The sequence below is a fragment of the Schistocerca gregaria genome, chromosome 8, assembly GCF_023897955.1.
Source record: "Schistocerca gregaria isolate iqSchGreg1 chromosome 8, iqSchGreg1.2, whole genome shotgun sequence".
Lineage (NCBI taxonomy): Eukaryota > Metazoa > Arthropoda > Insecta > Orthoptera > Acrididae > Schistocerca > Schistocerca gregaria.
Genome location: NC_064927.1, coordinates 152,609,532 through 152,625,380, shown reverse-complemented (window position 1 = coordinate 152,625,380; position 15,849 = coordinate 152,609,532). Strand labels below are relative to the sequence as shown.

Here is a 15,849-nt window from a genome sequence, read left to right as displayed (position 1 = left end):
TGGCACATTTCTTAACACTGGTTTCTTATGAAAACTTTATATACTAAATGCCCTCTACAACATCTAGAAGCCTATAACAACAACTATAAAACTCCCTATATAATCTAATCTCACTTTAATATTTCAGTGCTCTTAACTTTCATTATCAGCCTGCTTTGTCTTTAACACTACATGAGTACTATTTCCTTTAATATTTGATGCCAATTCTGATATCTTACCATGGATGTGCCTGTAGTTACCACATTAATTTTTTCCCTTTTTTTTTTACCTACAAGGACATAATACTCCCCTGAGAGTGACACAGATGATTTTTCTCCAGTTACTGAAGGTAACTCAACATTTATTCTATGGAGGGGTTCCTCCAACCTAAATAAGACAATGTTCACAAAACATGTATTCTACTACCCAAACAATCACTTCCTTTGTATAGTACATGCTTGATCTATTGAGGGCAGGTGCCAAAATTCTCCACTTGATAGCAAATGTTCACAACGCAGCATCCGAGACTGACTGAAACATCTGCATCTTTGGGTTAACCCCCCCCCCCCCCCCATTAAACCCTCGATTTGGTTCTGTAATCACTAAGTAAGTATTCTATATGACATAAAAAAGTTTCAAGAGAGAAAGATTAGTCCCTTAGACTAATCATCCAGCAAATACACACTTCATTATACGCCACAATTACTGAAGTTCACATGTGACTGTTTTGTCATTCCTTTATCTTTTGTAACAGATACGAAGAATTAATTTGGTCATTTGAATGACTAATTTACAATGTTATTTAAAAAAATTCAATGCATGTATTTCAGTCATCATATGTATACAGTTATTAACAGCTACTGGAAACAGTGTATCAACAAAAATACTTATCTCACATACATACAAAAATGTACAATATCACATACTGCTGCTTATCAAACAGTAACAACCACCTACAACAGTTAACATTGCTGAAACAAATAACGACAATTCCTTTAGGCATGGCAATTTCTCCATACACGCTGAATGACTATTCAGCATTTCCCCTCTAATTCCAACTTCCTCAAGATGTGAGAACAAATCATGAAAATTACTGATGTAGTACTAATGACAAATATTTGCACTAAAACAATTTATGAAGTCCTCGGATAACCAGCAATTAAAACCATCAGTCTGTTATTCCAGAATGAGATTTGAACTAAGTTCAAAGAATCGGGGAAAGTATGGAATGGAAATTGGCGATTGATACGGTCTTTGTGAATGCCACACTATGATTTTTAGTCATTTATTACACCTTCTGTTAGTCATTAGGAGTATATATTCACAACTCAGTCACATAAATTTTCTTCTTTTTTCTGTTCACAGATTCACTTACACTCTTTTCTTTGTGTTTTCGTTTCTTTATGCTTAGCTCAACATTATCTAGTGAAGAATCCATGCCATCCACATGCCCATTTTGGATGATCTTGTAACTGCCCTTCACTAAAATGTTCTTCGCTTCGTCGTCGTCAGTTTTAATTTCTGCAATGTCAATGCCAGAAAATGTAACATTGTCCATCCCTTCTGACACTGCATTTAAACGTAACTGCTTTGACTCCTTTTTCATTAATGCTTTATTTTTTGAATGTTTCCTTTTCTTCTTTTCTTTCTTTTTTGACAGTTTCACAGCACTTCCAGCTTCATCATCTTCACTGCTTCCTCCTTGATTACTGTCATTTTCTGAGGGTTCATCAACATCCTCTTCGTTTACGTAATCAAGTTCTTGTGTATGCTTTTCAACTTCCTCCTTGATTTTATCCACAAACGCTCCATTTGGATTTTCTTCTTTCTGTTTAGTAGCTTTTTTTGCACTGGAAATGAGATGAAAAGATAATTAAAATCTTTAAGATGATACTATTATCTTCAAATGTTAGCAACCAAAAATGGATGGCTTTTAGAAAACTGTATGGCTGCAAAACCCTGCCAAGAAAAGATTAAAACATTAAAATCTCTTTTGAATAGTATCTCTAAACAACAAAACTATGTCAAATGAGGAAACTACTACAGCCTTACTGAACCCATATCCAAAATAATATGGCAACGAACCAGAGAAAAATGGATATTATGCAAATATTTAGCGTAATCTGTCTTTTTACTGCCATAATATGGTCTTCTGTTTGGCTAAAACCTGAAAACCTGTAGTGACATACATATATTGTGCCAAATCGTCCATTTTCAGTACATCAGTCTTTATTCAGTTATTAATGAAATTGTTGAACATGGCTACAGCTTTAAAAGCAATTAAAATTTTAAGCATAATCAGAGCAAGATAATCAATAACCACTTTAAAGGATCATAGCACCTGCTGTTATGTTTAGGAATAGGTGGTTATGAAAGTTCACTAGTAACAATGTGTTTCTGTTTGATGTGCCTGACTCTAATGGAATAACAAATTAACAGAGGTGTGGGTGTAATAAGGTGACAAGATGTGAGGTACAAGTTAGAAAGCAGGTGTGTAAACTGCAGAGAAAGACAGAATAGTTCGCCATGGAGTGAAGTCTGGTGCACGCATTCGCAGACAGCAGCACACATGAAGGTAAGGGGGCATGAATTTGGAGTGGGTGATAGGACAGAAGGGCACAAATTGTTTGGTAGAGGGTGTGAGGGCAGGAAGTTACCATAGGTCGAGGTAGCTATGATTTCAGGAGCAGAGAATGTGTTCTAAGGATAATTCCCACCCGCACAGTTCAGAAAAGCTTATGGAGGAGGGAAGACTTCAGGTTGCACAGGTTATGCAGTAGACACTGAAATCAGCCATGTAATGTTCAACTGCATGTTGTGCCTCAGAGTGGTCCACTTTGTTTCAGGCCACAGTTTGGCAATGGCCATTCATCATAGTGGATAGCTTGTTGGTAGTCATACCAATATAAAAAGGTAAGCAGCACGCTGGTTTACAACATATAAGAACACACAAACTTCTTTGAAGTACATATGTGGCACCTCCTAAAGTGGTTTTCCATCGACCACCCAACTTCCATAACATCCAAGTCCATCCCTATGCTACCCCTCAACCAGTTGCCACAAGATCATATCCTGTAAAACACCCATGTGCAAAATCTGCCCAGTTCATACACCTAGGACTTCTCATTCCAGTTTGTTGTTGTTGTGGTCTTCAGTCCTGAGACTGGTTTGATGCAGCTCTCCATGCTACTCTATCCTGTGCAAGCTTCTTCATCCCCCAGTACCTACTGCAACCTACATCCTTCTGAATCTGCTTAGTGTATTCATCTCTGGGTCTCCCTCTACGATTTTTACCCTCCACACTGCCCTCCAATAGTAAATTGGTGATCCCTTGATACCTCAGGAGATATCCTACCAACCAATCCCTTCATCTAGTCAAATTGTGCCACAAACTTCTCTTCTCCCTAATCCTATTCAATACCTCCTCACTAGTTATATGATCTACGCGTCTAATCTTCAGCATTCTTCTGTAGCACCAAATTCCTTGTCCAAAATAGTTATCGTCCATGTTTCACTTCCATACATGGCTACGCTCCATACAAATACTTTCAGAAACGACTTCCTTACATTTAAATCTATACTCGATGTTAACAAATTTCTCTTCTTCAGAAACGCTTTCCTTGCCATTGCCAGTCTACATTTTATATCCTCTCTACTTCGACCATCATCAGTTATTTTGCTCCCCAAATAGCAAAACTCCTTTACTACTTTAAGTGTCTCATTTCGTAATCTAATTCCCTCTACATCACCCAACTTAATTTGACTACATTCCATTATCCTAGTTTTGCTTTTGTTGATGTTCATCTTATATAATCCTTTCAAGACATTATCTATTCTGTTCAACTGCTCTTCCAGGTCTTTGCTGTTTCTGACAGAATTACAATGTCATCAGCGAACCACAAAGTTTTTATTTCTTCTCCATGGATTTTAATATCTACTACGAACTTTTCTTTTTGTTTCCTTTACTGCTTACTCAGTATACAGATTGAATAACATCGGGGATCAGCTACAACTCTGTCTCACTCCCTTCCCAACCACCGCTTCCCTTTCATGCCCCTCAACTCTTATAACTGCCATCTGATTTCTGTACAAATTGTAAATAGCTTTTCACTCCCTGTATTTTACCCCTGCCACCTTCAGAATTTGAAAGAGAGTATTCCAGTCAATATTATCAAAAGCTTTATTTAAGTCTACAAATGCTAGAAACATAGGTTTGCCTTTCCTTAATCTAGCTTCTAAGATAAGTCGTAGAGTCAGTATTACCTCACGTGTTCCAATATTTCTACGGAATCCAAACTGATCTTCCCCAAGGTCGGCTTCTACCAGTCTTTCCATTCGTTTGTAAAGAATTCGCGTTAGTATTTCGCAGCCGTGACTTATTAAACTGATTGCTCGGTAATTTTCTCATCTGTCAGCACCTGCTTTCTCTGGGATTGGAATTATTATATACTTCTTGAAGTCTGAGGGTATTTTGCCTGTCTCATACATCTTGCTCACCAGATGCTAGAGTTTTGTCAGGACTGGCTCTCCCGAGGCCATCAGTAGTTCTTATGGAATGTTGTCTACTCCCGGGGCCTTGTTTCGACTCAGGTCTTTCAGTGCTCTGTCAAACTCTTCACGCAGTATCGTATCTCCCATTTCATCTTTATCTACATCCTATACAATTTCGATAATATTGTCCACAAGTACATCACCCTTGAACAGACCCTCTATACACTCCTTCCATCTTTCTGCTTTCCCTTCTTTGCTTAGAACTGGGTTTCCATCTGAGCTCTTGATATTCATACACGTGGTTCTCTTCTCTCCAAAGGTCTCTCTAATTTTCCTGTAGGCAGTATCTATCTTACCCCTAGTGAGATAAGCCTCTACATCCTTACATTGGTCCTCTAGCCACCCCTGCTTAGCCATTTTGCACTTCCTGTTGATCTCATTTTTGAGACTTTTGTATTCCTTTTTGCCTGCTTCATTTTTATATTTTCTCCTTTCATCAATTACATTCAATATTTCTTCTGTTACCCAAGGATTTCTACTAACCCTTGTCTTTTTACCAATTTGATCCTCTGCTATCTTCACTACTTCATCCCTCAGAGCTACCCGTTCTTCTTCTTCTACTGTATTTCTTTCCCCCACTCCTATCAATTGTTCCCTTATGCTCACCCTGAAACTTTGTAAAACCTCTGGTTCTTTCAGCTTATCCAGGCCCCATCTCAAATTCCCACCTTTTTGCAGTTTCTTCCGTTTTAATCTACACTTCATAACCAATAGATTGTGGTCAGAGTCCACATCTGCCCCTGGAAATGTCTTGCAATTTAAAACCTGGTTCCTACATCTGTCTTACCATTATATAATCTATCTGAAACTTGTCAGTATCTCCAGGCTTCTTCCAGGTATACAATCTTCTTGTATGATCCTTGAACCAAGTGTTAGCTATGATTAAGTTATGCTCTGTGCATAATTCTATCAGGTGGCTTCCTCTTTCATTGCTTAGCCCCAACCCATAATCATCTACTATGTTTCCATCTCTCCCTTTTCCTACTGACGAATTCCAGTCACCCATGACTATTAAATTTTCGTCACCCTTCACTATCTGAATACATTTCATCAATTTCTTCATCATCTGCAGAGCTAGTTGGCATATAAACTTGTACTACTGTAGTAGGCATGGGCTTTGTGTCTATCTTGGCCACAATAATGCGTTCACTATGCTGTTTGTAGTAGCTTACCTGCACTCCTATTTTTTTTATTCATTATTAAACCTACTCCTGCATTACCCATATTTGATTTTGTATTTATAACCCTGTATTCACCTGACCAAAAGTCTTGTTCCTCCTGCCACCGAACTTCACTAATTCCCACTATATCTAACTTTAACCTATCCATTTCCCTTTTTAAATTTTCTAACCTACCTGCCCGATTAAGGAATCTGACATTCCACACTCCGATCCGTAGAACGCCAGTTTTCTTTCTCCTGATAACAACGTCCTGCTGAGTAGTCCCCTCCCGGAGATACGAATGGGGGACTATTTTACCTCCGGAATATTTTACCCAAGAGGATGCCATCATCATTTAATCATACAGTAAAGCTGCATGTCCTTGAGAAAAATTACGGCTGTAGTTTCCCCTTGCTTTCAGCCGTTCGCAGTACCAGCACAGCAAGGCCATTTTGGTTAATGTTGCAAGGCCAGATCAGTCAATCATCCAGACTGTTGTCCTTGCAACTACTGAAAAGGCTGCTGCCCCTCTTCAGGAACCACACATTTGTCTGGCCTCTCAACAGATTCCAGTCTATTCACTGCACTTACGCCATCAGAGGCGGGGTCCTCTGTGAATGCAGCCGTGCAATATGAGGGCTGTTCAAATAATTTTGGAACTTTGTCCACAAAATGTTTCTACACATAACTTTTACTTACTGTGTACTGTCTCCTTCAAAACACACTCCGCCACATTTGCTAAACTGCCCCCGATGCTGCTTCCTCTTCCTGATGCATTCTTGGTACGCCTTTTGCTATACCCTGTGAAGCCCCATTTGCAAATTTTATTTTCTCATATCTATGCTTGCAAATTTTCATCTTTTCAATGGGGTTTTCAACTTCAGACACAATAAAATGTCTGCAGGGGCCAGGTCTGGAATGTCTGGAGGATGAAGCAGCACAGTGATTTCGTTTTTCATGCAATAATAATTCACAAACGGGGATGAATGTGCAGGTTCGTTATCATATTGGAAGAGCCATGAATTGTCTCACCACATTTCAGGTCATTTCCTTCTCACATTTTCTTACAGGCATGGCAGCATGTCCCGAAAGTACCATGGATTGACAGTTTGTCCCTGTGGTACGAGTTCATGATGAACTAATCCTTCAACGTCAAAGAAAACTATCTGCATGACTTTGATATCTGACCTGAAGAGCTTTGTTTGCTCTTGTAGAACCATTCCCAACCCATCACGAAGATGGAATCTTTCTCTCAATATCGTAACTGTAGACCCAAGTCTCATCACCAGTCACAATTCTCTTAAGGAACATCTCATTCTCATTTGTATGATACAAATGCTCTCTGTAGAATCCAAGGCGGAGGTCTTTCTGGTCTTAACTTATTAGCCTTGGGATGAACTTGGTTGGAACACAAAGCATTTCACAATGCTGTGTCAAGATTTCATGAAATGATCCAACTGAAATGTAACATCCTTTTGCCATCTCTTTAGTTAGTCTTCAATTAGCACGCACAATTCCATTGACGTTCCTGACATGAGCATAACTGGTAGGACTGTTGATATTTTTTAAAATAGCGGAAAACTGATACATCAACATTTAAAAAAATATCATTATTGGCTCTCAATATATCGAAAAATGTATTGACATATCACCGGAAGAAATATAGACGTACAGCCTATAAAAATATCTGCTACACATTGTAAATATACTGCTGGTTTTAGAGCTATATATTGATTTATTATTAGATATTCTGTACATCAACAAGCTAGCAGCCTGCCTATCCCCCTCAGAGCAAGAACTGAAAGGAAAATCAGGCACGTTCACGATTGGCGATAAACACTTTGCTAACAATGATAACTGCAAGTGAGTGGCACAATAGAAGTTGTCTGATGGGTCCGTCTTTCGGTTTCACCACATATTGAATTTTTCCAGAACACTTCATGTTGATTTCCAGTTTCTTCATTTTTGCCAATGCCAGCGACCAAGAGTTGTAGTGTCAAAATTGTGTGGAGGAGCTAAACATTGTAGTTTCTGTTGGTAGCACCGAGCACCAATTACATCAGCATTCCCCCTCACACGTTTCCACCCACCGCAAAGACCAACGTTGTCATTTAGATTTTCACAACTGTTGATGAAGAATGTCAATGTGAAGAAATAGTACATTAGTTGCATTAAACATTTTTTTAACACAACTGGTGTGCTATTTATTCACATTGGAAATCTTGATATTCCATTCACACTGCTACCTCCCCCAGTGCAATCGGACTACTACTTTTGTGCCACCTATACTTGCTACACACAGTCAAAGAGAAAGACTAGAAATGATGATAAATCAAAATGCTGTAAGACTCCTTCACACAGCGAAAGTAAAATTATCTTCTACTACAATTTCAAAGGAACAACTTAAAATATTTACTGAAAATCATGAAATATATACACCCTTACCAAAGGTAAGTCTTTCCGCACCCGGGATTGGAATGACTCCTTACCCTCTCCCTTAAAACCCACATCCTTTCGTCTTTCCCTCTCCTTCCCTCTTTCCTGAAGAAGCAACTGTCGGTTGCGAAAGCTAGAAATTCTGTGTGTGTGTTATTTTATTGTGCCTGTCTACCGGCACTTTCCCACTTGGTAAGTCTTGGAATCTTTGTTTTTAATATATTTTTCCCATGTGGAAGTTTCTTTCTATTATATATAAGAAAATAATATTGCCAATACACAGGGTTGTCTAAACGATGGACCCATTTTCAAAAATTCATATGTATCCAAGTACAAATCAAAAATGTACAAGCTTTATCCAATGAAAAGAGGAAGTATCAATTTTTTTTCATAACATTTGATATCTATTTTTAAAAAATATTAACTTTTAATAATTTGTAATTAATTATTTTTAATGCTTATTTAATAATTAGAAATGTAATAAACATTCAATGTGGCCACCACTGGCTGCATGGCAAACATCAATGTTGTTGTTGTCTTCAGTCCTGAGACTGGTTTGATGCAGCTCTCAATGCTACTCTATCCTCTGCAAGCTTCTTCATCTCCCAGTACTTACTGCAACCTCCATCCTTCTGAATCTGCTTAGTGTACTCATCTCTTGGTCTCCCTCTACAATTTTTACCCTCCACGCTACCCTCCAATTCTAAATTTGTGATCCCTTGATGCCTCAGAACATGTCCTACCAACCGGTCCCTTCTTCTTGTCAAGTTGTGCCAGAAACTCCTCTTCTCCCCAATTCTATTCAATACCTCCTCACTAGTTATATGATCTACCCATCTAATCTTCAGCATTCTTCTGTAGCACCACATTTTGAAAGCTTCTATTCTCTTCTTGTCCAAACTATTTATCGTCCATATTTTACTTCCATAAATGGCTACACTCCATACAAATACTTTCAGAAACGACTTCCTGACACTTAAATCTATACTCGATGTTAACAAATTTCAAACATCAATATGGTAGCCAAACTCATCTCACATATGTGAAAGTGTATCTACTGTTATTGAGTGGACAGCACCAGTGATCCGGTTCTACAGATCATTCAGATTAATTACAAATTATTATATTTATTACACTGATATCAAATATTATGGAAAAAAACTCTGAAACTTCCTCTTTTCATTGGTATATATCTTCTTCAGTTTGGATTTGTACTTGACCTGGATGAGGGTCACCTTTAACTTCCGTCCGGCCATTTCTAGACCGTGTCAACCATTCGTAACACCGAGTATGGTTTAAGCACTCATCACTTTAGGCTTCCTGCACCTGTAAAGGTTTTTTTGAGTTTCATGCAAAATTTAATGCACGCGCATTACTCCTCTACCATCTCAAAATTCACAAACTGTGCGACACAACATGTTACTCAATACAGTACTCAACAATAACTAACAGACGTGCAACAATAAAGTTCCGGCAGTTGCACATTAAACACAGGCGTTTGCAGGGACCCCAACCACGTTTTATTCCAACACACTACTGGCACAAAATTGCAAATGTTGCAGAACTTTTTGTATTGACCTCATATACTAGCAGCTATGCTGCAGTCACTGCACAGCTTCTTATACAGGTATGCCTATCAACCACATGTCCACTAGGATGGATGGCTAAAATTGGCAGAGCAAAGCAGACCACCCTGTGGCACAACATACAGCTGAACATAACATACTTGATTTCAATGGCTGCTTCACAACCCAGGCCATCTGCATTACTCCCCTCCACCACCAGCTTTTCTTGGCTGCATGGATGAGAGCCATCATTACTACATATTCTCCACTTCCAAAATCATCCTGGCCTCAACAAACAGTATCCTACTGTTCCTACAACAGTAGTCCACTCCTCTGTCCCATCACCTCCTCCCAATTTGTGTCCCCTCACCCTCACATGTGCTGCTCTCTGCCAACACACCCACCATTCTTTTCCCTTTCTCTGCTCCTCTCCTTTTCTGCCCCACACTCCTTTCAAAGCCTCCCAGCACTGCACCTGGCAGTCTTGTATCACCTAGTCCCTGCATGCTCCACCAGGCAACGCTGACAACTCTGCCTCCCACCTGTACCCTACTATTCCTCTCCCTACCCCAACACACTCTAGATTGCTGCTGCCCCTTGATGCAACATAAGTTACATTCAATCATAAATTTCATGTGATATCCCACGTGATTGTACTTCTGTTAGAAAGTGTTAGTGTGGTAGTGAGACATATGCTTTTTGGAGATAAAGGAATACTGCATTACATTCAACCCACACAGATCAGCTACTGGGCAGTGGCCTCTGTTCTGTGCTGCATCTCAACCCTATGGCACAAGTCTAGGAAGTCACAGCTTAGCTTGTCACAGAACTTCAAAGTCTCTAGCTCAGACCTTCTAGATTCAGAACCAGGGACACCACCATCAGTTCTGGGGACAACGCTGCAGATGGCAAATTTTGTTTAAATTCCATGAGCAATGTTGGCCAACTTCTTATTCAACAAGCATCACAATGTTGAGGTAGTTGTACCACATTCTCTCAACTATTGCTGGAACAGCCTCCGAGATCAAATGCCTTCATATGAGAAACTAGATTTTGTTTCACTTTAATTTTACACAGTACGCACCCTTCAGTGAGACTGTAGTCAATACAAGAATACAAGAGTTGAACTAATCATCATATGAAGTTATCAGTGCAGTTATCTGATAGAACCAATCAATGGCTAGGCCCCGTTGATAGACTACACACATGTAAACTTCAATATTATACTCAAATTTAGCTGTCCATTCAACCTTTTGGCACGGTGTAGAATTCTCCGCCACTATTAAAAACTTCAACCTCATGATAACCAAAGGTTTTAGTGTTAAACTGTCTGAAGTGGAACGAGGTGACAATACAGGCGGTATCTTGTCACTCAGATAACTTCAGTATTTCTTATAGGAAGATTGGCATTACTGCCACAGAGTCATTGCCAACAGGAGGGAACAACTTCTGCTTGTCTTCCACTGTGAGAGTTTTAATATCATTCAGCTCAGGTACTAGAAGATGAAATCTTACCTGATATTCAAAACATGGCATAATTTGTTGAATGCGGCTTTTGTATTTGTAGACATTTCTGCAGCCTCCTTGTACAATGTGAGAGCTGAGGCAACTGCCTGCCAATCAACGCTATTCTTGACTTTGCACCTTTCATGCGTGTGTCTGATCAACAGCAATAATTTCAGCAATTCACACACAAATTTTTGTTTCACTCCCTGAGCTGTTAAGGCATCTTTGGCATCCCCTGCCGCATTTTTCAGTGATGATTTTGCGAGCTGTATTAACATCTGAAAAGAGATGTGTCACAATTTTACAAACATGTGTAAAATATGAGGAGATTATAAAGTTTACACAATATAACTGAAAATGTCAAAGGCATGTAAATGTAATTAATAAGGGAACACAACTACGCTTTGTACAGAAGCACTATTGAATAGTGACCAATTCATAAAATCATCCTCATATACCTTTATACTCCTCCTCCTGTGTCAATTTACAAAGGTGGTGTCCCTATACAACCATTGTTTAATGTTACATCTGTACGTGAATTATTGTTTTTTCCTCTTACAATCACTGTTATTCCACTACCATATTAAATACAACATAGATCAACATGAATTAACAATCACAGACTATCTTTTGTTTTTTGACCTATATAAATAACAAGTTTATTTGCGTAGTCATCCTCCACAGTAAGCATAGAACTACTACTTGTCCTGTAAATGAAACTTCCTTTACCTGCTGCCACTTTATTTATGTATCCCAGATACATTTCACCTTCTTCTTGTTCTAAGGTGGCACCAGTGGGATGATTTGCTGATCTGCGTTTCCTCTCATCTGGTCTAGAGGAAATGCAGATCACCATATCATCCCACTGTTGACGCCTTACAACAAGAAGATGGCGAAACGCGCCTGGGATAAATAGTCACAGCAGGAAAAGGTGGTTTCACTTACAAAACAAGTAGTAATATTTTAATATTTGCATCATGAAATGGCTTTTGTGTAATAAACAGATAAGTTACATTAACTATTTGTTTGCTTTTAATGTGAGAATCATCTGTGTTGGAAAAACCATTCTTTGGGCAACTGAACTATTCTCAGAAGTACTTGTTCTCACAACAGGCAGACTACTCTGTCACATGTGGTCTGCCTCTGATATACAGGGTGTCTCACCTAACTCTGTCACCTAAAATATCTCTGAAACAATAGATACCCAAAAACAGTTTTCACCAGCATGAACGTACAGCATGGGCTTTGGAAACCAAATACTATGCAAAATTTTAAAATGTAAACAAATACTATTTTCAACAAAAACTTGTGTATTTTTAAATGGACACCCCCCCCCCCCCCCTATTATTTTGTATGCAATCAATAGCATGAAAAATCACAAAAATAATGGCGTTGGTAGCATCACAATACATCAATTAAGTTGACACTTGAAATAAATGAAGCGCATAGCTAGCGCATGTCCTGAGACTCAAGTGTGCACCTCACGCTGCTGGTAATCGTGATGTGAATGATGTACTATGTCAGTGGAGTGTTAATGTATGGTGTGACATTGTATGACAACATATCACTGGCCCATATTTCATTGATGGCACTCCTAAAGGAGGATAGTTTAGCCCCTTCTTGAGTTGTACCATACTTGAACTGGTCCACCTCTTATAATGTGTCAAATAATGTGGTATCAGAATGATGAATGTCCTGCACATATTTATTGTTACAAAATGACAAATAAAGGTACAATTAGTGGTAACACACTTAGTTTCACGATTCTAAAGCTCGTAAGTTCTGAAATATGTGGCTTGTAAAGAACAATTCGGCGTCACCGTTTCTGACGTAATGCACTGCATGTATTACTGTGCTCAGAGCAGGGGCTGCCTGCACTGGCGCCTGCATCCTGCCGTAAACACACCAATATCAGCACGGCATGCTCTACCTTCAGTCTACAACTGTCTCTGAATCTGGTCTGCTGAACTGCTCTCATACTGTCTAACATAATTCACATACATTGCCACATTAAAACCAGTTTTCTTGTGGCTTCTTATATCTGCCGTCATCTAGTCGATATGCCGGCCTTCATTAATGAAGAAAAACTAGATATTATTTTAATTTATGGTGAATGTTAGAGAAATGGAACTGCAGCTTTGAAACTGTATGCTGAATGCTACCCACATTGGCAGTGTCTGTCACACTGGACCATTGACAATATCTGCAAGCCACACATGGAAACAGGAAGCTGGGCTCCCACAAAACTTTGACATCCAACGCCAGTGACTGGCAATCGAAATGAAATTGCTGTTCTGGCTGCTGTAGCGCACAACCCTCTGGTGAGTGTATGAGAAAATGCACGAAGTGTAGGAATAAGGTACAGTAGTTTGTGCAGAATCTTGCATTGGCATCAGTTTCATCCGTTACATATCTCACTGCACCAAGAACTGTACGGGAATGACTTTCACTCCCGCATTGCATTCTGTCATTCTGCACTTCAGCAGTTGCAAGGTAATCCAGTATTCCTAAGCAATACATTGTTTATGGACGAGGCTTCATTTACAAATCATGGTAATGTGAACATGCATTACTGGTCTGTGCAAAATCGCCAAGTTGCTCATCAACGGCAGTGGAGTGTCAATGTTTGGTGCGGCATCATTGCTAACTGCATTGTAGGTCCCTATTTTTACCGTGGAACATTGAATGGACAGCGATATGCATCATTTCTTCAACACACACTAGTGCTCCTCATGGAAGGTCTAGGATTGGAAACTCGTCATCAATGTGGTTCCAACATGATAGATGTCCCACATACAATGCAAAAGTTGCCAGAGACGTTCTAGATGCGACATTTCCAAATAAGTGGATGGGGTGGGGAGATATTGATACGATGGCCAGCACGGTCCTCCGACTTGACGCCATTAGACTTCTTTATCTAGGGCGCAGGGGGGGAGAGTGTGTATCAAGAACCACCAACTACAGTAGACGGCATGCAACATCGTATTACTGCGGTTTGTGCAGCAATATCTGTAGAAACTCCAAAATTTTTCAACACTCTCTCGTCACCTGTCTGCAAGCGGAGGGCACTTTGAACATATGTTGACGTGACAAAGTTTCATTGGTCAAGATGTGAGTGTATTTTCTATGCTGCATGTAATGCACAACAACAATTTCTGTGGGCAACAGGGCACTGGTAAATGTGTTTAGCAAAGCGAATTCAAGTGTGTGATCCCTAATTGTAGCTCTAGTTGTCATTTTGCTAGAATATACATACATTTACAATTTGAAAAATGTAACTTTGCATTGGACGTGTTACTTGTTTATTTTTGTGGATTGTGCATACCTTCTCATTGTGTGAGACCCTGACACAGGCAGCGTCAGATGCACGCTTGAGTCTCAGGACATACGCTAGCTGTGTGCTTCATTTATTTCAAGTGTCAACTTCACTTAGCAATTTCTCTGGATGTAATTGAAGTTTTGCGATGCAAGCAATGTCATTATTTTTGTGATTTTTCATGCTATTGATTGCATACAAAATAATAGGAAGTGACCATTTGAAAATACACAAGTCTGTTTTGACAATAGTATTTGGTTTCCTAAGCCCCTGCTGTACATTCATGCTGGTGAAAGCCATTTTTTTAATATCTATTGTTCTTCCAGAGATATTTAGGTGGCGGAGTTAGGTGAGACACCCTGTATAATACATTTAATTTGCACATACAGGGTAAACATTCTCTCTCAATCACAAGAGATACATCATGTATCAACTGTGTTATTTTATCATCATTTAAAATTTCCTCCCACAATTATCACTGACGAAATGAGGAACTGAAAAAAATAAAAAGAGTAAATGATGTAATGAGACACCACATACAGGATTCAGTCACATTAATGTCACCACTGCCTATGTTTGAGATCAACATTGAATAAACACTTGCAAATGGCAGGTGGCAACATTCACACTGGAGGGTATACAAGGCATGTCTGGCAGATGCAGAAAACAGTGTAGTCGTTGTCGTCATATAGAGAAGGGGCAATTTATATGATGTCCAAAATGGCATGATCATTGGCTTTCAGGCCATAGGTAGAAGTATTTCCAATAAGCCTTAGTCTGTAAGCTGTGTGTGGGTTCTGCCATGATTAAAGTATACTGTGCATGGCAAAATGACACTATTCAAAACCGGTGTCAAAGTCACTGTGCTGGACCATGGGCCTTAGATGACAGGGCTGAATGAAGGCTGCAGAAATTTGTAAGGGTGAATAGATGTGCAACTGTTGACCAACAGACCATCCAGATGAACCAAGTGGCTCCCAACAGTCTTTCTTCAATGACCATTCAGTGAAAGTTGCTGTGTACAAGCCCCCGCAGCAGGTGCTTGGTTTATACATCCATGATGACCACTGTTCATCGGCAAAAGAGGATGGAATTCCCACACCAATAATGCAACTTTATGTCCACTGAGTGGTGACAGGTGGCCTTTTCAGACAAATCCAGCTTTATTCTCCATCAGTACAAAATGTCTGAAAACTAACTCTCTTCAACAATTATCAGAATGGTACAGGTTGGAGGAGGGAGTGTTATGGTCAGGAGTTCTCTAGGTGATACCATCATTCTGTAAGACATAATGAATTAACATAAGTATGCACCTATCCTTGGGGACCATGTCCAT

The 15,849-nt window shown here is 39.4% G+C and overlaps 1 protein-coding gene across 1 annotated transcript in view; it reads right to left on the bottom strand.

Annotated features, from left to right (window-relative positions):
* Positions 1 to 777: 777 nt before the first annotated feature.
* Positions 778 to 15,849, bottom strand: part of LOC126284994 (myb-binding protein 1A) — a 90,753-nt gene continuing 75,681 nt past the window's right edge. Inside the window, exons 16-17 of the mRNA XM_049984286.1 lie at positions 11,207 to 11,475; positions 778 to 1,829 (exon numbers count right to left, since the gene is read on the bottom strand). Of these exons, the coding sequence (XP_049840243.1) occupies positions 1,301 to 1,829; positions 11,207 to 11,475 (798 nt within the window). The 3' untranslated portion in view covers positions 778 to 1,300. The remainder of the gene's footprint in view (positions 1,830 to 11,206; positions 11,476 to 15,849) is intronic.